The sequence below is a fragment of the Nicotiana attenuata genome, chromosome 8, assembly GCF_001879085.1.
Source record: "Nicotiana attenuata strain UT chromosome 8, NIATTr2, whole genome shotgun sequence".
In the NCBI taxonomy this organism is placed as follows: domain Eukaryota; kingdom Viridiplantae; phylum Streptophyta; class Magnoliopsida; order Solanales; family Solanaceae; genus Nicotiana; species Nicotiana attenuata.
In genome coordinates this window covers 16,650,144-16,676,783 of record NC_031996.1, presented here as the reverse complement: position 1 = coordinate 16,676,783, position 26,640 = coordinate 16,650,144, and the positions used below count along the sequence as shown (strand labels likewise).

General features: G+C 38.5%; 1 protein-coding gene and 1 pseudogene across 4 annotated transcripts; both read right to left on the bottom strand.

The window, feature by feature from the left end:
- On the bottom strand, nucleotides 1–6,909 carry LOC109230985. 4 transcript variants are annotated; one of them, XM_019396500.1, is made up of 8 exons: nucleotides 6,770–6,909; nucleotides 5,546–5,646; nucleotides 3,202–5,095; nucleotides 2,102–2,317; nucleotides 1,922–2,014; nucleotides 1,706–1,822; nucleotides 1,188–1,604; nucleotides 1–197 (listed from the first exon to the last, which is right to left on the bottom strand). In XM_019396500.1, the coding sequence occupies exons 3-4, from the start codon at nucleotides 4,275–4,277 to the stop codon at nucleotides 2,263–2,265; spliced, it is 1,131 nt and encodes a 376-aa protein (XP_019252045.1). In that variant the 5' UTR covers nucleotides 4,278–5,095; nucleotides 5,546–5,646; nucleotides 6,770–6,909; the 3' UTR covers nucleotides 1–197; nucleotides 1,188–1,604; nucleotides 1,706–1,822; nucleotides 1,922–2,014; nucleotides 2,102–2,262. The 4 variants fall into 4 exon arrangements, 3 of the variants coding, with proteins under 3 accessions (XP_019252045.1, XP_019252047.1, XP_019252048.1); XM_019396502.1 differs by having other exon boundaries at nucleotides 1–194; XM_019396503.1 differs by lacking the exon at nucleotides 1–197 and having other exon boundaries at nucleotides 301–1,604; nucleotides 1,980–2,014.
- On the bottom strand, nucleotides 9,434–10,340 carry LOC109231797 (annotated as a pseudogene).

Below are 26,640 nucleotides of genomic sequence, written 5' to 3'. Positions count from 1 at the left end.
TTTCTCAAACTGAATATTATAAATATTTTCATTACTAAAAAGGTCAATTCATAATACAAAACTACACTTCTATGCATTGTAATATAATTGTACGCATATACATATCCCAAAAAAGACAAAAATATTAAGTGCCTTGTAATTGCTCCTTGATCGATACCATCCTTGAACGATACCATTGTTTAAGTGCCTTGTCCCTGCTAAAAAAATAATATATATATATATATATATATATATATATATATATATATATATATATATATATATATATATATATATATATATATATATATATAAGGAACATAATGATATTTTTATATCAAAAAACATGCATAGAAAAACTTCAAGGATAGCAAAAGGATCTCAGCTGATTCCCAGTTTACTCTAAGTTTGCCCAAAGGTTTAATAAGGATCAATATGAGGGAAAGCTAACTGCTTCTTCATTGTTCTTCATTCATTTTTTTCTAAAGAAACAACCATTTAGGTAGTACTAATAGTTTTTTAGTTCCTTTGTAACAATAAGAAATTATTTTTGGACAATACATTTTATCACACAAAAAGAGAATGCAATTTTATTACCATTCACCAGCCATCATCTAACCAGTCAATTGAGGAATAACAGTGAATTTGGAAAATTTCAATGATAACAATACTTAAGGGACTAAGTCTATTCCTCTACTTCTTTTTATCTAAAAAGAGTTATTGGTTTCATATTCAGGACAAACTTATGCTTCATTGGCATCTTGTCCACTCTCTCAATTCCATTTACATCCTTCTACTGGCCTCTTAGTCATGAATCAACACCAGGAGAAACCACACAAGTACCAACTAAACAGCAGCAGCAGTAGCCCACACAACTAAGGTTTGCAAAGAAACCGCAGCAGCAGCCCCTGAAGCAGCTATGGTACATATTTCACATAAACTAAGGTTTGCAAAATTCAGATTTCTTATAAACTAAAAACATCCCAATAGTCTATTATCAACTAAGCCCCTGAAGCCCAAGGTTTGCAAAAATCTGGATTTCACATAAACAAAAAACAGCCCAATAGTCTATTATCAAGAGGATGAAAGTTAAAGAAGGAGAAGTTGACAAGAAGATAGGGAGCAAGTGACAGATGAATTGTCCCGAATGAAGGAAGAAGAAATGCCGAGAAGGAAGAAGAATTGTTAAGAAGCAGCGGAGCAAGTACCTGTTGTAGCATTCTGGTCATCAAACTAGAAAATTGTTCATGCATCCTCTTGTCCACTTCTAGATGGATCCTCTTGTCTACTTCTACACTTGAGTGTTCACGCTCCTCTGCCAACTTCCTTTGCAACTCAAGTTCCATATTTCTTTGCAACTGAGCAGCCATTTGTTCACGTTCTTCTTGCAACTTTCTATCCATCTCGGCTTGCATCTTTTGACGCATAATTTCCATAGCGGAAGACACACTGGACTCTATGCTTGCCTGTTGCATGTTACTCTTTTTAGGAGGCTTCTTTCCGTATCCTTTTCCGCGAACATAACCTGTTCTCTCACCAAGAACGGTGGATAAAATCTCATCTCTAGTCATAGGATGCTCGATCTCTTCAGATTGTTGCTGAGTGACAACTTCTTGGAGTTGACCCTGGATTTATACATAATCATTTACATCAAAATATTATAAAACACACTGAATGTAACTTACAGAAACAGAAAGATAATAAGTCTATGATTTTAGATAATTACGTGAATTTGTTGGAATTGTGGATCCACCCACACCAATTCTCCTTTATCATCCTTCCGTGTATGTTGGATCTCCCAAACTTTATCTGGTGTGTCTATTTCTCCAGTAATAGGATTTCTCTGCAATATAATTTCGGACAAAAAATATATGAGCAAATATATAAATACGTAAATAACAAAGAAGCATATGTGATAGTAGGGGACTAAATATATTTTTACCGTAGATTCCTCTATTTCTGCAAAAGACTTTGTACCACAAGTATGCTTAGTTACTTACTTTTCTCTATTTCTTTTGTTCCTCTCACTTACAACCTGTAAGTAAACAGATTAATAGATCACCTTTCAAAGATGTGAATGGTGCCCTTTGGTTGGCAGAATCTTCAGGTATTAAGTTAGTACCTTAAAATCCCGACTTCCAAAGTATTGTATTAGGTATTTCCAGTCCTCAAGCTCAACATCTTCAGGTCGATGAGACAATCTTTCTTCATTAGTATTGTACTTAGATTACAACCTGCTGAGTCGAGCTTTCCATGCTCTGAAAAGCCTTTGCATAGTGCTAATTACAAAGGCTTGAAACCTATGCTCTTGCAGCCCATTGTAAACTTCAAATTTATCCTGACAATAAATGTAATATTATATTCGATATCCTAATCACATAAATAAACAACAAAAATTCTGGGCAATGTGGGATAACAACAGGCAGCCCAGCTTCTCAAAATCCTAGGCTTGATTTTGAAGAAACTGCTATCAGAATAATGTTTTAAGAAAAAAACCATTCAACTGAAATTACAGATACTTGATTTCAAAAGAACAACGTGCAGGTGAATGTCTGAAGAATATTTACTATACACCAAGGGCAAAGAAAGCAGTAAAGTTGTATACCCAATTACCAGAAGGAACAACTAAAAGCAACTAGCAAGCAAGGAAATAAAAGCTCACAAGCATCCAAAAATTAACATAATTCAAAAACCGCCATTGCACGAACCAATAAAAGAAGCAAATTTGCATAACATGTTACAGAAAATCAAAAGTGAAAATTATAAGGATTAGACCAACTGGAAGACATAGAAAATGGAAAACATGTACCCTCTACCCGCCAATGAGCATGAAGTTAGACATAGCACACATTGTCTACGCTCTGACCTTCAATCGTGTCAACAATACACTGCAACACCAACAATAATTCTCCAACAATAATTCTTGGAGATTTATCAAATTTAATAGAGACTGCATTTGAATAGTCAATCACCAATATAGGAGTAATATTTTAACATCATCTCAAACTAAGAAAGAAGCCAACATAATTCTACATATATTTGATTAGCACATTCAATTCTTCACACAGTGTTGTGAAGAGCGTGAAGCGAGGAAAGGCGACAACCCCCATTTCGCTTAAAGCGAGAAGCGAGAAGCGAAGCTCTTGCTTTTTTTAAGTGAAGCGAAATTTTAATAAAAAAAAAAAATTAAAATAAATTATGTTAAGAGGAAGGGGAGTATACCTTGAAATGTTTGAGGAAAAGGCATCAGGAACCTTCAGATTAGCTAAGAAACTGCATACCTTCAGCTTCTCTTCCGGGGACAATGCATAGCACGCTGCCGGTAACAAAATATTGTTCCCATCCTCAATTGGATGCAACCTTTGTCTGATTCCAAGGTCCATCAAGTCATATCTACTTTTCAATGTGTTTTTTGTCTTTCCAACCATATTCATGACAGTTGATATAATATTGTCAGACACATTTCTTTTGATGTGTATCACATCAAGGTTATGTCGTAACATAAGACTCTTCCAATAAGGCAATTGGAAAAAGATACTTTTCTTCTTCCAGTTGTAAGCATTTTTATGAACATCACGCTTTCTCTTTTGTCCTTTACCAAAAGCCACATTACCCAAAGCTTGTAATTGCACAAGTACTTCATCACCGGTTAAAGGGTTAGGTGCAACTCCCATTTCAACTTTCCCATCAAATAACGTCCTACTTCTTCGCCATGGATGGTCCATGGGAAGGAAGCGATGATGACCCATATAACACAACTTACTACGCAAGGAAGTTGATTGTATATCTTTATGACAACAAGGACATGCAAGCTTGCCTTTGGTTGACCATCCTGAAAGATTCCCATATGCAGGAAAGTCATTGATCGTCCACATGATAGCCACACGCATCAGAAAATTAGATTTTGAGTGCGCATCATAAGTCTCCACCCCGTCCCATAATTCTTTCAACTCTTCAACCATTGGTTGTAAATATACATCGATATCATTGCCTGGACACTTGGGGCCTGGAATAAGAAGTGTCATCATGAAATATGGATTTTTCATGCAATCCCATGGTGGCAAGTTATACGTAGCTAGTACGACTGGCCAAATACTATGATTAGAACTCATGTTCCCATAAGGTTGGAACCCGTCACTCGCCAAACCTAATCGAATATTTCTTAACTCAGCTGAAAAGGTGGGATGTTGTGCATCAAAGGATTTCCATGCTACTGAGTCAGACGAATGTCGCACGACACCATCATCAATATTTTCCTCGTTGTGCCACCTCATCTTTTTAGCAGTTTCTCTTGCCATGTACAATGTTTGAAGCCTTGGTTTGATTGGAAAATGCCGCAAGATTTTATGAGCTACTTTCTTGCCTCCGTGTTCTTCATACTTCCATCTAGACTTACCACACTTATGACATGCTTGGACATCAGCATAAGCACGCCAATATAAAATACAATCATTCCGACATGCATCTATTTTGGTGTACCCCAAGCCGAGGTCACAAAGAACTTTCTTTGCTTCACAGAAAGAATTTGGCACAAATGACCCCTCGGGAAGAACTCTTTAAAGAAGCTCAACAATGCATCCATCGATTTATTGCTCCAATGGTTAAGACACTTCAAGTGAAGTAGTTTAACAACAAAAGACAACTTCGAGACTTTTTTACAACCAGGATAAAGTTCTGTCTCAACATCTTCTAACAATTTGTAGAACTTTGTTGCATGTACATTTGGCTCTTCATTGTCCACTGAATTATTACTATTATTATCCTCCATATTCGTATATCCAAAAGCATCGTGAATCATTTCAGTAATATTATCCTCTTCAATGCTATCATCTTCTGCTTCATCACTAACTGCAGTATTAGAAGTGTCAACTCTAACTAACACTTCTCCATGCAAGTCCCACATTTTATAAGAATCCTAGAAACCCTTCCTCAATAAATCTCCTCTTACACCAACCCTTAGCTTGAACGCGGTATTCATACACCCTTTACAAGGACACTGAATCGTAGTGTTCACAGTTGGTTGACTGAATGCCCAATTAAGAAAGTTGTCTACTCCATCTCTATACCTTTGGTCGACTCTATTCTTTATATTCAATCAACTTTTATCCATCATTATCTATTTTAAAAAATAAATAAATGATTACCAAATTAAAAGTGAAAGGATGATAATAATCAAAATATCTATAATAATTAGCATACCAAAGAAAGATGAACAAATCAAATCACTTATAAATAAAATAGAATTATTGTAGCAATTTTTTCTTCTCACACACCTTTTGATTAACAAAGAAAACAAATAGTTTCATAAAAAGAATTTATACACTGCCACATAATATAAACATCTTTTTGATAAACAGAATGAGACTATATATAACAGATACTATGAAATATAACAGATACTACGAAATAAGAAGCTTTAAGTATTCAAGAAAGACATTTAATAAACTGCTCCTTTGCAATTCTTTTTAAACTTCATATCAAATGCAATAACAACAGAACTATGGCAAGGAAACTGAATTGAATGCCGACATGTAAAACGTCTCTCAAGAAGAAGATTTTAACTTACCTAGGAAAAGAGATAGCTGAGATTCTGTCAAGACCGAGAATCGACAACAACAACACCAGATACGCTTCAAATGATTCTTTCTGTGTGATTTTTTGGTATTCCTGTGGATTATCAAATGGCTTAGAGAAATTCAAGATAAAATCTGAGAATACAAAAGTAAAATTGCTGAAAAATAATTATCCCTAACTGCATGTTGAAAGTTGAAACTTTTGTCAGAAAGCTCAAGAAAGACCAAGGAGGAAAACGATCCCTATTCTGTCATTTTGTTGGATAATTCAACGAGAAAGTCCAAATAAACTGCTTTTTTACAAGGAATAGCCAATGAATTCCAATGGAAAAATTGCTTTTTTACAAGGAATAGCCAATGAAATCATTTGAACTGCTTAGCCACTTGCTCTCCGTTACTAGCTGAAGCTCTTACTAGCTAGTATCTTACATAAGCAAGCAGAAGATGCAGGTTTCATCCTAACTAAAGCTTCCAGTATATGCCTAATCGGTGAAGTAGGCCAGAATGCTGTTAAACAAACATACAAGGTGTTCACTCGACGCTGTTAAACTACAACTTCAAGTCTAGAAAATTGAGACCTCAAAACTCCATCTGTTAAATGTAGGGGCAGATGTAGAGTTAGAAGGTATGATTCGATAGAACCCAGTAGCTTTGGATTGTTATTTTTTTTTAAAAATTCATTTCCTAATATACAAATTATTAAGTTAGAGCGTAGTAACTCAAAAGGCTAAAATCCATAACCCAGGATCCGCTCCGGCATGCATATAAATAAATGTTTGTGTGGGTGTGTATTAATTCCGAATACATTGTCACAAAGAATTGAATGCAGCGTTACTTGCTTCTGATGGTTGGTATCAACACAAAAAAATAACATAGCACAAAGGCAAATCAGTTGGCAAGAACTTGATATCAATTAAACTTAAGCCATTCTTGTCAATGCTAAACTTTAACAAAAAAACAAGAACCCAGAAATTTACCGAAATAGTTTATCAAGAATTAGCACTATATATGGCAACAAGACAACACACAGTGAGAGAGAGAGAGAGAAAATGTTATCAGTCTAGTTGTTTAAAACAGGGTCTGATTTGAAGCTCTTGAGAAGGTGATCGTGAAGAACAAAGTAGCGTTTTCTACTGATTCTTCCGCCACAACACGAAATCGATCGATTATCAACTTCTTTCCCCAAAAAAATGAAAAGATTAGGGATTTGAACATACCTGACAAATGAGATTCACATTTTGTTTTGTGGGGTTTTGATTTGGATGAAATTTTAGATGAAAACCTGAGTTAATTTTTAGAGAGAGAGAGAGCAGCCGATATTCTCGAGAGAGTTTTGCTCCTCTGTTGTTTCACTTGAAGCTTTGTGGGTTCTGTTCCACAAACAAGTTTTAATTAGCTTATTCAATTTTTATTTTCTTTATTATTTTAAATGTAAAAATGCCAGATACTTTTAGGGCGACTTTTCTATAGTCGCCACAAATATTATGGAGCCAAAATTTTATTTTTAGCGGGACTGAAAATTTCAGCCATATTAGAGGCGACGACCCAAAATAAGTCGCTGCTTAAAAGTAACCTTCTGAAGCGACTTTAGATGTCGCTGCTAATAATATAGCTGTTGTAGCAACCTATAGGGTCGTTGCTATATGTCGCTGCTAAAAATTCAATTTCTTGTAGTGGGAATATTTTCTTTACCCACCAAACCAACTGTGGGGACAACAACAAATCGGGCGTACCAGCCACTATCCTTATCATCTTCAGGGCTTACCAAAACCCATTTACTCCTCGCTACTAAGGTAAAAACACCATTGCGAAAAGCCTAGGGGAGTAGAGATGAATAAGGTAGGGGAAGGAAAAATCAACACCTTCCTTGTTAGACAAATGTCTTAAACAAGCTACTGCTCTCCAAACAAGAGGACCAATCTGTGCTAAACAAACTTTGAAGAAACGGCAAAAATCTAGAATAACTGGATCAATAGCTGGTTTAAATCAAGAGTAGAGGGGTAAGTATAAATGAAAGAAAGTCCAGTCTTGTAAGAGAAAATTCTTTGATTAGGATTGGGAATTGTGATGGGAAAACCATTGCTCCAATGGCAATCTTTGCGAACCATGGAAGATAAAACCTCTGTAATCATGGTGGGATAAATATCAGCATGATCTAAGCCAGAAATTTGGAGTTGAAGTGATTGTCTGTCCTGGTGGAAAGATAAGCCATTAGGGACTATCTCTTCTACCAAGGGTTCTTGTAGTGGTTTAGAGGGTTCCTTACCCTTAGAAGACGATCTTTGAGTAAAAGAACCTCTAGTTCTAGAAACAAGACAAGAACTAGAGGAAGGCACAGAAGAACCAGAACTACCACGGGTGGACCCAAAACTGCAAAGTCTACCACCCCTACCTCTTCTATGTCTAACAAGGGCATTGGGAAAGCTATCTAAAATAGGAGCTTTCCTAGGGTTAGGGTTTGAAGAAGACATGATGAAGAAGATCGATATGAAGAAGAAGTAAACAGTATTGGGAAAAATAAAGTGTTCAATAAAACTTTATGTGAAAGAAGACAAGAAAGGAAGTTATATTTATATTAGAGAACAACCGTCAAAGGAAAAAGCGTAATGATGGCAAGCCTATAATAAAGGTAACTGGCACTTTGTGAACAGTGAAGGCATAAAAAAGCCTTGAAAAGGGCTGCAAAACTGCAGAGTCAATGAGGGAATGATACGTGGACGGAGCATTAAATGGAAAAGACAATTGAAGCGTCAATCTTGTCATAGCATTAATAATGATAGAAATTCCCTTTTTAATGAGAATCCACTTCCCAAATATTCAATTGATGAATAAATGGAAAGTAGGAGGACTATCTGTATTGGGAAAAATCGAGTTTACATATTGAAGATTACGTGTCATGACACGTGGATCAGTCAAACAGTCAAAGAATTAAAGTTAGCCAAGAGACACGAGCAACAACAGATGCGAGCAAAGGTAGTGGAAGAGGCACGGGCAATTACTCAGGTGATGCAGAGCCCGTACCTATTCAAGACATTTAAAGCACAAAGATCAAGGGGAATTAAGGGAATGAATCTGGTAGCCTGTGAAAGACCAGATACAGTATTTAATGCATATTAAATACTAAAAACGTTAGAGAATATTTGTTTAATGTAATGATTGTTTAACGCTTCATTTAATGTCATTAATTGCTCATAATAGCCCTATTATGACAAGGGTAAGGCACATACCTCCAAAATTACTATAAAAAGGAGGATGTTAAACACTTGTAAGACACAATATTATTGGAATACACTTTGATTTACTTGCTTTCTAATCATATTGCTCTCAAAAGTCTTTCTTTATATTCTTTTCTGATTATTAGTAACCCGTGTTCTTCTAAATTTCTGGTTTTGACTAAAAACCTATTTTTTGGTTAAACACCACTGTGATTGTATCTTATATATTTTCATTAACTGATTAGGTTTTTAAGGTGCATTTAGTTACCGTAAATGTTGGATTTAGCAACACATAAAAATAAATCCAAAATTTCTCTCAAATATCAATATAAAGTACAAGTACTAGAGAATATATACCCATCCAAATCTATTAAAAACTAAAGAAAGTTAAATAATAACGTGAAAATTTGCTCTGACATCGTGTTAGATAGTGAACATAACAACATTCGGAGGGAATAACATAACAATCCATTCATATCAAATAGGTTGTTACGTAAAATAGACATTTGCTTTGTTAGGTAAGAACGGATTTAACAATATAATACGATACACAGGAGCTTAATTATGTAACTATACAGTACAAGAAAACAAATCATTCAGAGACTTACAATTAATGAGGCTTAGCATTAAACCAATTCCAACAAAATAGTTCTTGGTATTCAACTTTCAAAGCTTGTTTCTATACCAATAAATACCTTTGTCTTGAGATCCTTTTTCTTTCTCGACATAGATGCACTCCTTTGTATCTCTCCACAATGCTTTCAAAATTGGGGTATCATCTATCTGGTAATAATCCCCTAATAATGGCTTTATAGCATTGGCTGCCTCCATTGCATGGTAATGCGGTATATATGAGAATATATGGTGCAAAACATGAGTATCTGTAACGTTATGGAGGACCTTATTCAACACACCAAAATCTCTATCTACCGTAGCTAAAGCTCCTCTTAAATAATCCCACTCGGACGAATCATAATGTGGCAATGAAGAGTGCGTGTGGTGCAAAAGAGTAATTAGCACTATAAAGCCATTCACAATAGAGTACTCGTCCTACTCTATTATTCAAGTATTTGTAGTACCATCTTACTTTTGATTTAAGCCTTGGTATGTAGACTTCATCATTCTCCATGGAACAAGTATTGGCGTGGTGACGACGATGACTATGTTTCCATGAGAAGTATGGCGTTAAAAGTGCTGAGTGGAGTATGAGACCAACAATATCATCTACCCATTGGTATTCACTAAAGCCGTGGTGGCCACATTCATGACCTATGACCCATATTCCTGTGCAAACACAACCCTGAACGATCCAGTAAGCCGGCCATGCTATGTAACCATACGGGGACGTATGGGGATGGAAGTAAGTGGCGGCGATGTAGTAAAAGATGGAAACAAATATGAGATCTTGAACAAGATAATAGAACGAACGAACAAGAGATCGATGAAAGCAGTGAGGAGGGATAGCCTTTTTTATGTCACCAATTGTAAAAGGGGGCTTTGAAGATGGAGCTCTTTGGAGAGTATTTTTCTTAGTTTTAGTTGTTGAAGATGACATAATACCACCAGCTCCCATTTTTGTTCTTCAGCCGCGAATCTGCAACAATTAAGTTTGCTTTGCAAATAACAGACAACAATTCAACAACCGGAAAGAAAGGGCAGCCCGGTGCACAAATCATCCTGTCTTCATGCAGGATCCAGGAAAGAGCTGCACCCTAGGGGTGTGATGTAGGCAGCCTAGCCTAATGTAAGAATCAATGGCTGATTCCACGGCTCGAATCTGTTACCTATAGATCACACGGAGACAACTTTACCGCTGCTCCAAAACTCCCTTCAGCTAAGGATAAATGTGTCCCCAGACCGAATGCTTCATATATTAGGGAACTAACCATAATCTATCTGAAACAAAACTCCAATTAACCCAAAAACCCAGTTAAGACTAACTGTAGTAGTTTAGTTTCCTGTTTATACTTTAATTATTGCAGAGGGCCAATTTGTAAACTACTGAAACTAAGTAAAGATAGATATTAGTGAAAAGAAATACTACCTCAAAAGTAAAAAAATACCACCTTTTATCCTTTACCTGAATTTAAAGCTGGATATGTTTCTCTCCTACTTACTCTCTTCTTTACAAGAACAGAGAGAGATGGCTTTTGATTGTTTCTCACCTTCTGAAGATAGTTTGTGTATATATAATGCCCTGGCCCTGGCTTTTGAGTGTTTCACACTTAGAGTCGTTATATATATATATATACAAGGTATGCAAGGATTATGATCACCTTACTTTTTTGTTGTTTTTATTTTGCTGTTATACGACTTTTTGGTACTGTCTCTTCTCGTCTATATTTTCATTGATGTGGTGCTTATGCTTTCCTGAGCCAAGGGTCTATTAAATACAACCTCTCTATCCTCACAAGGTAGGGCCGTAGGGATAAGGTCTGCGTACACACTAACCTCCCCGAACTCCATGGTGTGGGATTATACTAGGTATGTTGTTATTGTTGTATGCATGGATTATGATGTATGAATTAGTAGCGTAGAGATTATAATACGTAAATTATTTTTATCGGATATTTGGTTCATTGTATAAGAATCGGATAATAGTGTTACTTAATTAAACTTATGTTTGATTTAAAACTATAATAAATTTGTTTATAGTTGTATGCTTGAACAACTAAGTATCCTAGACGAGGTTTGATCAACAGTAAAGGCCAATTTTGACCTTTTTAGGAACTTTATCATGATATGGCTAATACGAATATATTGTTGAGAAAATCTTACTCTATACCCATTAATTCTAAACTATTTATCCTTTAATGTCCAGACCCAAACTATTTGCTGTTCATACCCATGCTCCCCAAACTATTTACCCGCCTTTCTTCTTCTTCTTCTTCTTCTTCTTCTTCTTCTTCTTCTTCTTCTTCTTCTTCTTCTTCCTCATTTTACCTTCCTCACTTAATACCCATCGGCTTTTTTCCTATATAAAAAATAATCTGGTAACAAGTTTGTACATCATACATAGAAAATGAATGAAAGGTAAAGTTACTGCATATAACTGTTCATTTCAGCATCTCAGGGCAACCAAATTTTCGACTGGGCAATAAGCAGATTAGGAATTGCAGCCACTGTAGCTAAAGCCTTAGCTTTCATGCATGAAGGTCTCCAGAATGATGATATTCCTCACGGAAACTTGAAATCCACTAATATGTGTATTTGAATATCCACCATTGTTGGGCTTGAAGCTCAATTTTATTTTTGAAGATTTCTTGTTTGATTCAAAGTGGGTGCTGTTAAATATTGTTTATAGTACCTTCTAGAAGTTTATACTGAAATTTGATAGCATTTGGAGCTGATTTGAGGTGATTGAGATCGAAATTTTCAGTTGAAAATCGAAGAAGAACACAGCTACAGTATACCGCTACGGTATACAATATGCTATAGGAGTATATAGCTATACTGCAATAGTATAATATTATAGTTTACAATATACTGCAGCGGTATATTGTAATAATCGAAGAAGAACACACTTACCTAACAGTATACCGCTACAGTATACAATATACTATAGGAGTGTATAGTTATATTGCAACATTATACTATTATAGTATAGAATATATTGTTATAGTATAATGTAATAATATGCAATATACTGTAACAATTGTTGATACCCAATTTTTCCCTATGTAATTTTTATATACAAAATACTTTTAAAAATAGCATATATATGCATAAATAAGCATACCTAAGTGTTTTGGTATTTTTCCTAATTTTTAAGATTTTTTAAATCGACTTATTGTCCATTTTAGCAATAAAAAAAATCAGTAATTATTCCCAAAGTTTATCGTTTTGGTGAATGGCCTATTTTATTCTCATATTTACACCAAAACATAGCTAAGGTGATTTTTGTATATTTTTTACAAATTTATTTGGTATTTAGTAGACTAAATTGCATGTAATTGCAATTGTAGCCTACTTTAAGATTAATAGCATTTTATAATTATAAAATTGGGTCCAGTATTTTTAAATTAATATTTATACACTATTAATTATTTCCGTATTTTTAATTTACTTTTAAAATCAGCTTTACTATTTTTTATAAATAAAAAGGGAAAATCGGCTATTTAATATCTAGCCCTATTTCTATTTCAATTATAGCCCTATTTCATTTCAATTTTGGCCCCTAAATTGACCCAATTCTACCCAATTAGTCAGCCCAATTTCAGTCCGGACCCAACCCACGACCCAACCCGTTCCCCACCTACCCGTCTAAATCTGGACCGTTGATCACTCAAGATCAACGGCCAAAACTCACCCTTCCATAGTTAAACCTAACAACCTACCCTAATACCCCTCATTCTCACCGGACCCGCCGCCCTGAAATCCCAAAACACTCTCAAATCCTCTCAACAACTCTCCTAAACCCTAGCCTCCCCCCACCTTCCTTCACCGGATTTTCACCGGAATCCATGGCTTCCCAGGCCAAGGATGGTCTCTACCCACCCTCTCCACTATTAGACCTTGAGTGTTCGAGGTCTGGAAGGCTGACTTCGATGGTTCTCCCTCTGATCTTCTCCGATCTTCGATTCCATGGCTTCTCCGGCCATGCTCCGGCACATTCGAGACTCAGGAGCCTGATTCTTGACCTCTCCGACTCAAGATCGGACCTGTCTCCAAGCCTTTCTCATTTCTAGGGTTTCTCCGAAACCCTAAGCGATTCGAGGTTCTTTCACCGTTATTTGTTTAGATCTATACTGTGTCTATGCTTTTCTTGCCATCTAGATTGTTTTCCCCAAAAGTTTTGTCTAAATCGTTTCTCTCCGATTTTAGGGTTTCTAAAAGGATTTTTGGAAAAAAATCTTTCTGGTTCTTTTTCTTGTTTGCTTTATGTGTGTTTGTTTATACCCTGCTCTTATGATTTCTTTTATTTTATGCATATATTGTCTTTTACCTCTTCTTTTCTACTCTTGTTAATCTCTGTTATGTTTTCACTACTCTTCTGCTATGTGTGCCTACCGTTTCATTTTTTGGACTCTGTTCATGTTCTTACATGCTTCATCTACTTGTGTTCAAGTTTGTATTATTTCCTTCTTCTGAACTCGTTTAGGCTCTGAGTTTTCTCAAATATGTTCTTCATGATTTTTCTTCCTTTGTCGTTCAAGCATGCTATCATATATGTTTTGTTGAGACTCTGAAACAAATGGTTTGCTTTCCATGTCTGATTCAATTGTGAAGCCCTAGGATTTGGGGGTTTCCTTTGACGACTTTGATTTTTGTGTTCGAGTCAGGGTTCCACATTGGGACCCTGGACTCTCAGACTCATTATGAGTCTGCAGATTGAACCTGCATCTCCTTGCTTATAATTCTGAATTTTTCTTTGGTTAAATTCTCTTTTAAATAACTTAACAGTCTCTCCTTGATTTACATATTTGTGTGTTTATATATGAGAACTCTTCTTTCAAAAAAGGCTTTTGCCAACTACTGATTGATCCCAAATTCCTTTAATTGTGTTCACTTGATTGTTACTGGTTTTCCCTAATTGAACCTTTCTTTAACCCTTTTCCTGACTTGATTCATTCAAGTAAAAGTCTGAAATTTCAATTTTTACTGGCTGATTCCCTTTTCTTTTATTACAAACCATGTACTACTAGTTTGTTGCCTTAACTAGCTTCTATGTACTTACCCTTTATTATACTACTGGGAAAATATTTTTTCAAATCCCTTTCAATAATTGTTTTTACCCGTTTGAAATCAGAATCCCTTAACTAAAGGGAGACTGATTACAATGATATTTCCTTACCTTTGTTCTTGCTTATTTGCTGTATTATAAAAGGGGCTCGACCCTTCTGCATTGAAACAAGATTTAAGCTCTGAAAAAACTTTACAACTCTGGAACTTTGAACTTCTGAATCCCAAAAGTTCAATGCTCATACTCTCACACACCCACTTTCAGTCACAATACTCTTTCAAACTCTCTACTCTCTACTGAGACTTTTGTACTGCTTTACTTGCAACTTGGCTATTCAAGACTGCTGTTTTACTTACCTTTTTTCCCTAAAATTGGTATGTCTCCATTTGATTTCAGTTCCTTCACTATGTGTTTACTTTACAGCTGTCCTATTCCTGTCTACTTTGCTGTTCATATTCTGTATTAAACATGTTACTTTCTTTTATGTTCATTGTCTGTTATGAATCCCCCATACTCCCATTCCCTTTTGTGTGCTGAGTAAAAGTTCATGGCCTGGCAGTATCCAAATTGCTGCCCAGGTCTGAACCTGACCTTCAATAGGTCCTAGCTCTCATATTTAAGCTGACAGGCTGGTCAGGGGTATACCAGTATCCTAGTTACTGGGCTTGACCACTAGTTTGTTATGGCCTTCCCTGATTCCCCCTCTATTGCACTTACACTTATTCTTAGACTCTAAGTTCTGCCCCCCTCCTATGAGCCTTGCCTTGGGGACCTTGAGTTCCCTTTGAACTTGGACATTTGAGGGCTGGCCATTCCACACTGCACCATAATCTGATCCTGCAAATGTAATGGGTGTAAGCACTGCCTGGAGTTTATGAAGCTCCTTGAAACTCTGACACACCCAAATGAGAAAGGCTTTGGAAATCTGATCTTTGGAAGTTGGTTTATTTCATGTTTCAGACTAGGAGTCTGAATTAGGCTCTCCTTGGTTGGAATTTTAATCTCTGATGTAATTTTTATTTACTTTTCTAGATTCATTCAAGTTGTAATAATTTTGTAATACTTATGAGGTGTATAGTAAACAATGGGGGAGGGTCTCTCATGTTATGCATATGTGGTAGATATCATGTTTTAGGTCTTTATTTCCGCAACCACAATACTTTCGTTTATGTTTCAGCATATAGAGATCCCGCCTATAGATTTTTTTCCATATAGATATCCTGCCTATAGTTTATTTCAATATTGCATATAGAGATCCTGCCTATAGTTTATTTCATTTCAGCATATAGAAGCCATGCCTGTAAGATTCTGCATTTCAACATATAGAAGCCATGCCTATAAGTTTCTGCATTTCTGCACATGCATATGACATTAGACAAAGCAATCCATAGGCTAAGGAATAATCAATTGCATCCTAGATACCATGCTCATAGGATTCCTGCACTTGCATAACCGTTTTAAAATCAGTAACGCTTAGAATTCATGCCTATAGGAGCAGTCGTTTAAATCTGATTCATCCGCAAGTCTAAAATCAGTAATAATATTGTTAACATCTGCGGAATTGGTTCATCTCTAAAATCAGTAATGCTTCCTTAAAATCAGTATGTATCACCTTGTTAGACATCATGCCTATAGGTCTCACCTAGGCAAACTATTAGGTAATCAATTAATTATACCAGTCTTTAATAATTACAACCAGCAGACATGCCTAATTTGGACTTCTTATCTGAAAATATGTAATAAATCAGCCACCCTCCCCCCTTTTCATTTATGTTTAATTAAAGACCTAACCAGTACTTGCAAGTCATGCTAAACAATTTCTGTTTTGAATGAGGCGGCCTCTTTGAGCCTTAACTGCTATGTGTTTTCCCCTTAATTGCTCTTATGTGTTTTGTTTGTCGCCTAGACTTTTATCCTTTTAAACTTCAAAAGCCAATATCCCTTCCCTTTAGGAATAGTAGTCCCAACAGCCTCCGGGACTGATAGGATTGGGGCGGGTAGTAGCATGCAATAAGTAACGAGACTATTCCTCGCTTTAGTACCTTAATGGGGTGGGAAGGGTAGACATGATTATGATCACGCGATAACACCACGCGTATGATCGGTTACTGGGTGTTGCCTGGATGATCCATGTTATTTATAAACCTAGGACCCCCCTCCCTCCTTATGTACTTTCGTTATTGTTTTCTTTAAACTGTCAGTTTCCAGCTCTTTAAACCTTGTATTTCGCTTCAAATAATTTAAAACCTCTTTGAATTTCCAGCACTGTTTTCTTTTTGAACTTCCGCCCATTTCACTTCTTTTGTCTGATTGTTTGCACTTGTTATTTGATCTTTATTTTCCTGCACTTATACATTCTTTTAAACAACTATGAAACCACCTATTTCCTGACTTCAGCATGTTTATTTAACCTTTATACATTCCTACTTGTAATCGTTATGTGAAAGTTGTCTTGTATGTTTACTTGTTTTAAGTCACAATTGTAACATGGCCGGGAACCACACTAGTGGATCTTGGGGGGTGCCTAACACCTTCCCCCTGAGATAATTTCAAGCCCTTACCCATTCTCTGGTTCTTCTTTCTTTTAAATTCTTAGTGTCCTAATGCACATAATCATTAGGTGGCGACTCTTCTAAATCTCAAACCCAAATTCCCAAATTGAATAGAGTTGTTCACCCAAATATCGTAAACCCGATTTCGCCTTTAGAAAAAGGGGGCATCGACAAATACCTCTGGAATAAGTGTTAGAAAATACAAACACACTACAACACGAATGATATAGTAAATATGATAATTATACAATAACTCAATAAATGTGTATCAACAGAGTTATTAAGAATTAACAAATAAAGATAGACACTAAGGACTTATCATAATTGCAGTGAAAGAAATTTACCAATACACCACGAGTCCATAACGGCACGACAATGCCTCAAATATGTAACAGAGCATACACAATGCTCGGGTGATGTACAAAGGCACACACAATGCCCCAAAATCATGGCGCACAGCCGTATCAAACTCAAAATCATGGCGCACACCCGTATCAAACTCAACTTCATGGCGCACAGCCGTATCAAACTCAATATCATGGCGCACAGCCGTATTAAACTCAACATCATGGCGCACAGCCGTATCAAACTCAATATCATGGCGCACAGCCGTATTAAACTCAACACCAAGGCTATATTAGAAGTCACTGTTTTGCAAATTTTTCCATTAATGAGAGTGCCGCAGTTGACACTGATTTGGCGCACCATGGTGTTGAGTTTAATACGGCTGTGCGCCATGATGTTGAGTTTGATACGGCTGTGCGCCATGATGTTGAGTTTGATACGGCTGTGCGCCATGATATTGAGTTTGATACGGCTATGCGCCATGATGTTGAGTTTGATACGGCTGTGCGCCATGATGTTGAGTTTGATACGGCTGTGCGCCATGATATTGAGTTTGATACGACTGTGCGCCATGAAGTTGAGTTTGATACGGCTGTGCGCCATGATTTTGAGTTTGATACGGCTGTGCGCCATGATGTTGAGTTTGATACGGCTGTGCGCCATGATATTGAGCATGATACGGCTGTGTGCCATGATGTTGAGTTTGATACGACTGTGCGCCATGATATCGATTTTGATACGGCTGTGCGCCATGATGTTGAGTTTGATACGGCTATGCGCCATGATGTTGAGTTTGATAAGGCTGTGCGCCATGATATTGAGTTTGATACGGCTGTGCACCATGATGTTGAGTTTGATACGGCTGTGCGCCATGATTTTGAGTTTGATACGGTTGTGCGCCATGATGTTGGGGCATTGTGTATGCCTTTGTACATCATCCGAGCATTGTGTATGCTCTGTTACATATTTGAGGCATTATGGTGTCGTTATGGACTCGTGGTGTGTTGGTAAATTTCTTTCACTACAATTATGATAAGTCCTTAGTGTCTATCTTTGTTAGTTAATTCTTAATAACTCTGTTGATACACATATATTGAGTTATTGTATAATTATCATATTTACTATATAATTCGTGTTGTAGTATGTTTGTATTTTCTAACACTTGTTCCAGAGGTATTTAAAGTGGCGGGTCGAGGATCTTCCTGGGTTATATTTATGTATAACTCATTCCTTACTTGCATCTCTATGCAGATACCGTTGTGGGAGATAGAGCTAGTGGCTGACGAGTTTGTTCGAGTGGATCCTATTTCTGAGGTAAGCCACCGCATTGTTCGTGGAGGCTTTCGTTTCAGACTTGCTTAGTTCGTGTTAGTTATTTCTTTCTTTTATTGGGGTTAGCATACCCGTCAATAAAACTCATATTACTCTGTTAGATGCTCCATGGTCTTAGTGTGGGATTTGGGCTAGAGTTTTATTATTTGAGTGATTGTTGGTTTTTCTATCAATTGACTAAGGTATTGGGCGATAATCATTACCTCTTTAATTATTAATAATACTTTAGGCCTGCACTTTTTCTCTCAGTGTTTGTGTAAATGATTAAACGTTAGAGAAAGGGGTTCGCCTGGCAGGTGGTGTTAGCTGGGTGCCAATCACATCTAGGGGGTAGTTTGGGACGTGACAGTAGCCTTGTTCAACTGGCAGTAATTAATGCACATCCGCATAGTCCAATCCTTCTTCTTCACAAACAACACTGGTACACCCCAAAGGTGACACACTCGGTCTCACAAACCCCTTTGCTAACAACTCCTCAAGCTGCTCCTTCAACTCCTTCGACTCTTCCGGAGCCATACGGTACGGTGGGATAGATATAGGTTGGGCGTCGGGAGCCAAATCAATACAGAAATCAATATCACGATCCGATGGCATGCCTGGAAGATCAGAAGGGGACACATCGGTGAACTCCCGGACCACTGGAACTGAATCAATCGTCGAAGACTCTGCGGTGGTGTGCCGAACATAAGTTAGATAAGCCAAACAACCCTTCTCGACCATATGCCGAGCCTTCAGAAAAGAAATAACCTGACTAGATGTACTTACTCAGGAACCCTTCCACTCCAACCTCGGCAACTCTGGCATCGCCAATGTAACAGTCTTGACATGGCAATCTAGGACGGCGTGATATGGGGATAACCAGTCCATGCCCAGGATGACCTCAAAGTCGGTCATATCAAGCAACAGGAGATCTTCTCTAGTCTCAAAACCATAGAATGTGATCACACAGGATCGGTGGATCCGATCCACAACTACAAAATCGCCCACAAGAGTGGACACATGAACAGGAGTACCCAAGGACTCACGAGGAATATCCAGAAAATGAGCAAACAGAGATGATACATATGAATAGGTAGACCCTGGATCAAATAGCACTGAAGCATCCCTACCGTAGACGGAAATAATACCTGTGATAACGGCATCTGAGGCCAATGCATCTGGTCTTGCCGAAAAAGCATAGAATCTGGCTGGAGCGTCGGCTGGCTGGCCTCCACCAGACTGAGCAGTAGCTCGCTGACCTCTCCCCGCCTGGCCTCCGCCTCTAGGACGGCCCCTACCAGTCTGTCCTCTGCCTCTGGGCGCTGGGCAGCCGGTGCTGTAATCATAGGTTGCTGACCCTGCTGCATAGCCTTGCCCCAAAGTCTAGGGCAATATCTCCTCATATGAGTAAGGTTTCTGCACTCGAAACAACCCCTCAGTGCGGTGACCTGCTGCCCCGATGTATGGCCCTGATGGCCTGTAGACCCACTGGAAGAAGCCTGAATAGTTGGTGGGCGGTATGAACTCTCCGGTATGGTACTGAAGTAGGAACTAGAAGAATCATGAGGACCTGAATACCCACTGGAATAACCCTAGATAGCTGGCGGGCGGTAAGAACTCTCTGGTATGGCACTGAAATAGGGGGCGCGCTGGAGCACCTCGAGGAGGTGGTGGTATTAAATATGGGGGCCTGTTGGGTTGACCCTTCCTAAACTAACCTCTGCCCCTAGCCGGGGCACCTCTAAACTCTCCAGAGAATCGATCCCTCTTGTCCTGCTGCATCTGCTCTCTACCTCTCAGACGGTAGCCCTCAATCCTCCGAGCAATCTTCACTGCCAGCTGATAAGAAGTCCCTATCTCCACCTCTCGGTCCATGTTGGCCCTAATACCAGAATGCAACCCTGCAACAAACCTCCACACCCTCTCTGCTTCAATAGGAAGTATCATCAGTGCATGGCGAGACAACTCAGAAAACCTCGCCTCATAGTCGGTCACCGACATCAGACCCTGCTCAAGCTGCTCAAACTGATACCGCAGCTCTTCCCTCTCAGAGGGTGGAATATACCTATCTAGGAAAAGCTGTGTGAACTGACTCCAAGTAATAGGAGGAGAACCCGCTGGCCTGCCAGAACATAAGACTGCCACCATTTACGGGCCCTGCCCTCCAGCTGGAACATAGTGAAGTCAACCCCATGAGACTCCAATATCCTCATATTGTACAGTCTATCCCTGCACCTATCAATGAAATTCTAGGCATCCTCATAACGCTCACCTCCGAAGATAGGAGGGTGTAGCCTAGTCCATCTGTCCAATAACTTGTGCGGATCGCCGTCCGTAGCCGGTCTGGACTCGTGTACCACTGTGGTAACTGGCTGAGCCCCATTCGCGGGTAGTGCACCCGGAATCTGATACACTGCAGCTGCATGACTAGGAACCTGAGCAGTAGGGGTCTGTGCTCCCCCTCCCGCCTGAGATGTGGCTGGGTCTGCTGGAAATAAACCAGCCTGAGTCATGGTATCCATGAACTGCAACATACGGCCCATGACCTCCTGCAAACCTGGTGTTTTCATAAAGTCCGCCGGGGTAGGCTCAGCTGCGGGCACCTCGCCCTGCTCCTCAATGATAGGATCCTCTGCATGATCTGCCAGTGGTGCAACTGGGGTAGCTCTGGGATGCCCTCGTCCCCTTTCTCGGACCGGTGCCCTCCCCTGGTCTCTTCCTCGGCCTCTAGCAACGGGGGGAGCAGATCCTCCCAGGTCTGGAACATCTGCCATGCGCGTCGTCACCATATGTGAGAGAATAGAAGATGGAAATTTAGTATACCATCAACTGCACGATAGAAGATGAACTAAGATTAGTTTCCTAACACCCTATAGCCTCCCGAAGATAAGTACAGACGTCTCCGTACCGATCTGCAAGACTCTATTAGGTTTGCTCATGACTTGTGAGACCTACGTGAACCTACTGCTCTGATGCCATGTTGTCACGACCCAAATTCCATCGTAGGTCGTGATGGCGCCCAACACCGTTGTTAGGCAAGCCAACTCCAATCAACTAGTGAGTTCTCATTTATTTTACCAACCCATCCCGTCATTTACTTGATCTTAAATTTAAAACAGCCGATAATTAACAAGTTCGTAGTAATGAGATACAACCCAAAATAATAGTCTACAAAGTGTGTGCCAGGAACTAGTGTCACAAGTACAAGGGCAACTAGTAGAATGTACAAAAATACCACTATCCTACTGCCTGAACAGAATAGACAGTACATAACAACAACAAAGAAGAGAACTCCGGTATGCTGCTGAACGGCTCAGAAGAGGCAGCTCACCGTGAGATCTCGATCAGGAATCAGGAACGCTCGCCTGACGGGTAACTAGATGCACCTGCCTCAGATCCTGTACAATTAAGTACAGAAGCATAGTAGGAGTACATAAACAACAAGTACCCAGCAAGTATCCAGTCTAACATTAAAGAAGTAGTGACGAGGGGTCGACTTGACACTTACTAAGGCCAATATCAACAATATTTAGGTGTTACGCTAAGCATGAATAACATGAATATGATGACAGTCCCAAAACAAGGAAAAATAGCATGTTACTTCTTAACAGTATATCAATTTCAGTCATGTCATGTAATAAGTACATCTCAAAGCATTTAAGCAGAGTATATCACGGAAAAGTTCCACATAAATAACATGCGCACATCATACCGAGGTCGTACCGCCAGTCCGACATAATAATAAGTTGTGCACTACCAGAGGGCCGAATGGCGCGAATCATAGAAGCATCTATTTCTACCGAGGCGATCGGTCCGATCCACAAATAGCAATTATTATCAAGTAAGCACACATTGATCATTTATAGTCAAAAAAATTCATACAAGTTCTCAAGTAAGTGTGTACATCCATTTATATTTATTTACAATTTTTAGCATGTCCTAAGTGATCTCAGTAGCAAGAAAGAACGTAAGCATTTGCAAGTATGGCATGATAGGGGTCCTAAACTACTCGGACAATTAGCATAATAGTAGCTACGCACGGACTCTCATCACCACGTACGTACGTAGCCCTCATAGAGTCACATACATTTATTTAATTCACCTAGGGGGTTATTTTCCTCTTACGAGGTTAGAAAGGAGACTCACCTTGCTCCAAAGCTTACTTCCAATTTCAAGAACGCGCTCAAACCATCAATTCGGAGCCGAACGATCCAAAACTATTCAAATGGGGTAAGAACTAGTCAATACAAGCTCAAGAGTTCATATTCTAACTATTAATGTAATTTCCTAAACCTAAATACAAGTTTCCTAAAATTAATCCCCGGGATCACGTGCCCGGATTCCGGAAATTTTCAAGGGAAGTTGTTACGCATAACCTAAGGATCAAGAATATATGATTTTTACTTCATTTCCTAACGAATTTTGTGGTTAAAATTTGTTTTTATCAAAACCCTAGGTTTTACTCTAAACATAAAATTTTCACTAATTTACATGGTGTAATCTACCCTAAACTATGTATTAAACTCACATTAAGTAGGAATAACTTACCTCAAGATGCTAGGCCGAAATCCCCTCTTTGGAAGCTCCCAAGTCGCCCAAGGAATGAATGAAATGTGTCAAAAATGACACATTCCCGTATTAAATGAAGGCACTGCCTTCTGCGATTTCCGCACCTGCGGTTAGGGGACCGCATCTGCGGTCTCGCTTCTACGAGGGAAGGTGTGCATCTGCAGAATTTGGACGGGCCAGCTGGGGCTACATCTGCAGTCTGGGGGCCGCTTCTGCGGAAGAGGAGTCGCATCTGCGGTTCCTGGGCTCTTCCCCGTGGGCAGCATCTACGATTGGTGGGCCGCTTCTACGGTCTTGCACCTACGGCTAGCCAACCGCAGGTGCGGTTATGACAGAACTGGAGCTTCAGCTCCTTGTCAAATATTTTTTTACTTTACTCGAGCCTCGTCCGATTAACGCTCGGGGGCCCCGAGGCCGCCGTACCCCTCCCCTTACCCCCCCCCGCCCCCCCCCCGAACATACCGACAAGTTTGAAATCATAAAACGGACTCGCTCGAACCCTCGAAACACCCGAAAAAACGTAAAATCTAAGAATCACCCCCTAAAACCAATTGAATCAAACTTATGAACTTCAAGTTCTTCAATCTACGTCAGTGTAACGAAACACACTTATACTACTCGGATTGACACTAAATTTTGCGTACAAGTCTTAAATGACAATACGGAACTATTCCCAGTCTCAAAATTCCGTTCGGACCTCGATATCATAAAAACCCACTCCAAACCAAATTTGAAGAACTTCAAAATCCTTAAGGAATCAACTTTCACTATTAGGCGTCAAAACGCTCCCGGGTCATCCAGAACCCGATCCGGACATACGCCCAAGTCCGAAATCATCACATGAACCTGTTGGAACCTCCAAATCCTGATTCCGAGGTCGTTTACTCAAAATGTTGACCGAAATCAAACTTGGCCTTTTAAGCCAACCTTAAGGAACCAAACGTTCCGATTTCAACCCAAACTTTTCCAAATCCCGAACCAACCATCCCCGCAATTCATAAATCGGTAAAATCAAGTATGGGAAGTCTTATTTAGGGTAACGGGTTCTAAAATTGAAAACGACCAATCGGGTCGTTACATAGGGAAAGTTATTTAGACACTTAAATGGGAGATGGGGGGATTAGGGGCCGTTAGATCTAAATCAGCAAATGGCCACGATTAAACGTGGCCAAACGCTGTCGTTTGGCTAAAGTGGGGGAATATGGACCAGTTTTTTCGGAGATGGGCTGGGAGAAAGAATGACTGGGCCTCTGAGAGACCGGCCCAGTCCGGTTTTGCAACACAAATTGACCCCTTTCTTTTCTTGCTCTCTTTTATTTTTCTTTGATTTTAAAACTTAATTAAATTGAATAAAATCCTAAACAAACTAAATAAAATCCTAATTTAGATTCTAAATTAATCTATTTTGTAAAATTATCCCTAATTTATTTTTCATTAACTTATCGCTAAATAATTAAGAATAAAGACTAAAAACGCAAACAACCATTTGTATTTTTGTGATTTTTGTTTAATAAAGCAATTAATGAACAACTTAAATCCTAAAACTGCAAATAAAAACCTAAAAATGCAATGCATGAAATATTTTGACCTTTTTGTGGTATTTTCTTATAATTTTAAAATATTAAATATGCAACTAAATGCAAAAAACAATTAACAAAAAATTCCTAAAAATTCTATAAAAATTAAAAAAAAATCTATTTTTTTGTGAATTTTGTAGGAGTATTTTTCGTCAGGCAAAAATAACGTGCTCACACGCCCAAGCAGCAAAGAGGAGGAGGAGGAGGAGAGAGAGAGAGAGAGAGAGAGAGAGAGAGAGAGAGAGAGAGAGATGTTTTAAAATCGGAGCGGATCAATATTCAAACCGGTTACGGCTGGGTTTAGTTATATTTGGGGTGAATTTTAAGTTAGGCAATGGGACGGTGACACGTGGATATTAAATAAATTTTCTTTTTTCTATATTTTTTTGTTAATAAAAAGCGTAATATTGAGCCAAAAAATAACAGTAGAGGCATTTTCATTCAAATAGGTAGACGAAGGGCATTGTTGTACCAATTTCGATACTTCAGAGGCAGTTTTGGCCCTTTTCCATATATTATAAGTTACATAAGAATTTGTACTGGTACCAAACTTTAGAATTCCAAACTATAAATAGGAGATAGTAAAGGCAAAACAACTCACTATAAGAAACCTAATACGAATAAAATAATTATAATCAAATATCTATATAACAACGTCATTTGTGCCGACACGGCGAATGCTGTTATAAAGAACATATAATATAAAGATAATTGTCACGACCCCAAATTCGCATGTCGTGATGGCACCTATCTCAATACTAGGCAAACCGACAACCTCGATAAATCACAATAATCTTTCAAATTTGAAAACATAATATTTAGATTTAATAGAAAATCCCACAAATACTGACACAAATACACTCCCAAAATCTGGTGTCACTGCGTACACAAGCATCTAAATGACAACACAGTATAACTGAAAAAAACACTGTCTTGAAATATAAAACAATACAAATAACTGAAAGAAAAGAGAGTCATGATCTGCGGACGCCTGGCAACTACCTCGTTAATCTCCAACAAATGAATCTCCGAAATCTAGCAACCGCCTTATCCGGAAGCACCTGGATCTGCACACGAGGTGCAAAGTGTTGTATGAGTACAACCGACCTAATGTGCTCAATAAGTTAAAGACTAACCTTTGGGCCTAAGGTAGTGACGAGCTCAACAGGTACAGTCCAATATCGAATAACAATACAGAAATGTGGGCATGCTTTCAAATTCAATAGATAAACTCAATATAATTAAAATAGATCAACCCAGAATGATATCAGGAATGTGACATCTCTATATCTACATGCCAATGTATATGCTGTATGTGATGCACTACAATGGAAGTCTCGGGAACTCACACTCTCAAAGTACTCAAACACTCAGTACTGTATATGGCCAATCCAGCCCATGGAAGATCCATCCCTCAATATAAAGATCAATTGACAGTCAGTCACTCATTACTGGATAGGGCCAATCCAGCCCTGGGAAAATCCATCCCTCAATATAAATAATTAGGCAAGATTCATTCCCAGGTGTAAATGCTTAGGGAAGATCCATCCCAAATGTAAATGCTTAGGCAAGATCCATGCTCAAATGTCACGATCCAAATTCCACTCTAGGTCGTGATGGCGCCCAACACCGGGGTTAGGCAAGCCAATCCTAAAAACTAGCGAGTTTTCAATTATTGTATTAAACGTTCCCAACATTTCCCTTAACTTATAATTAAAACGGTCGATAATTGTCGATTTCATAACAATATAAGTACAACCTAAAAATGATAGTCTACTAATGTGTGTGCCAGGAACTAGTGTCACAAGTACTAGGGCAACTAGTAGAATATACAGA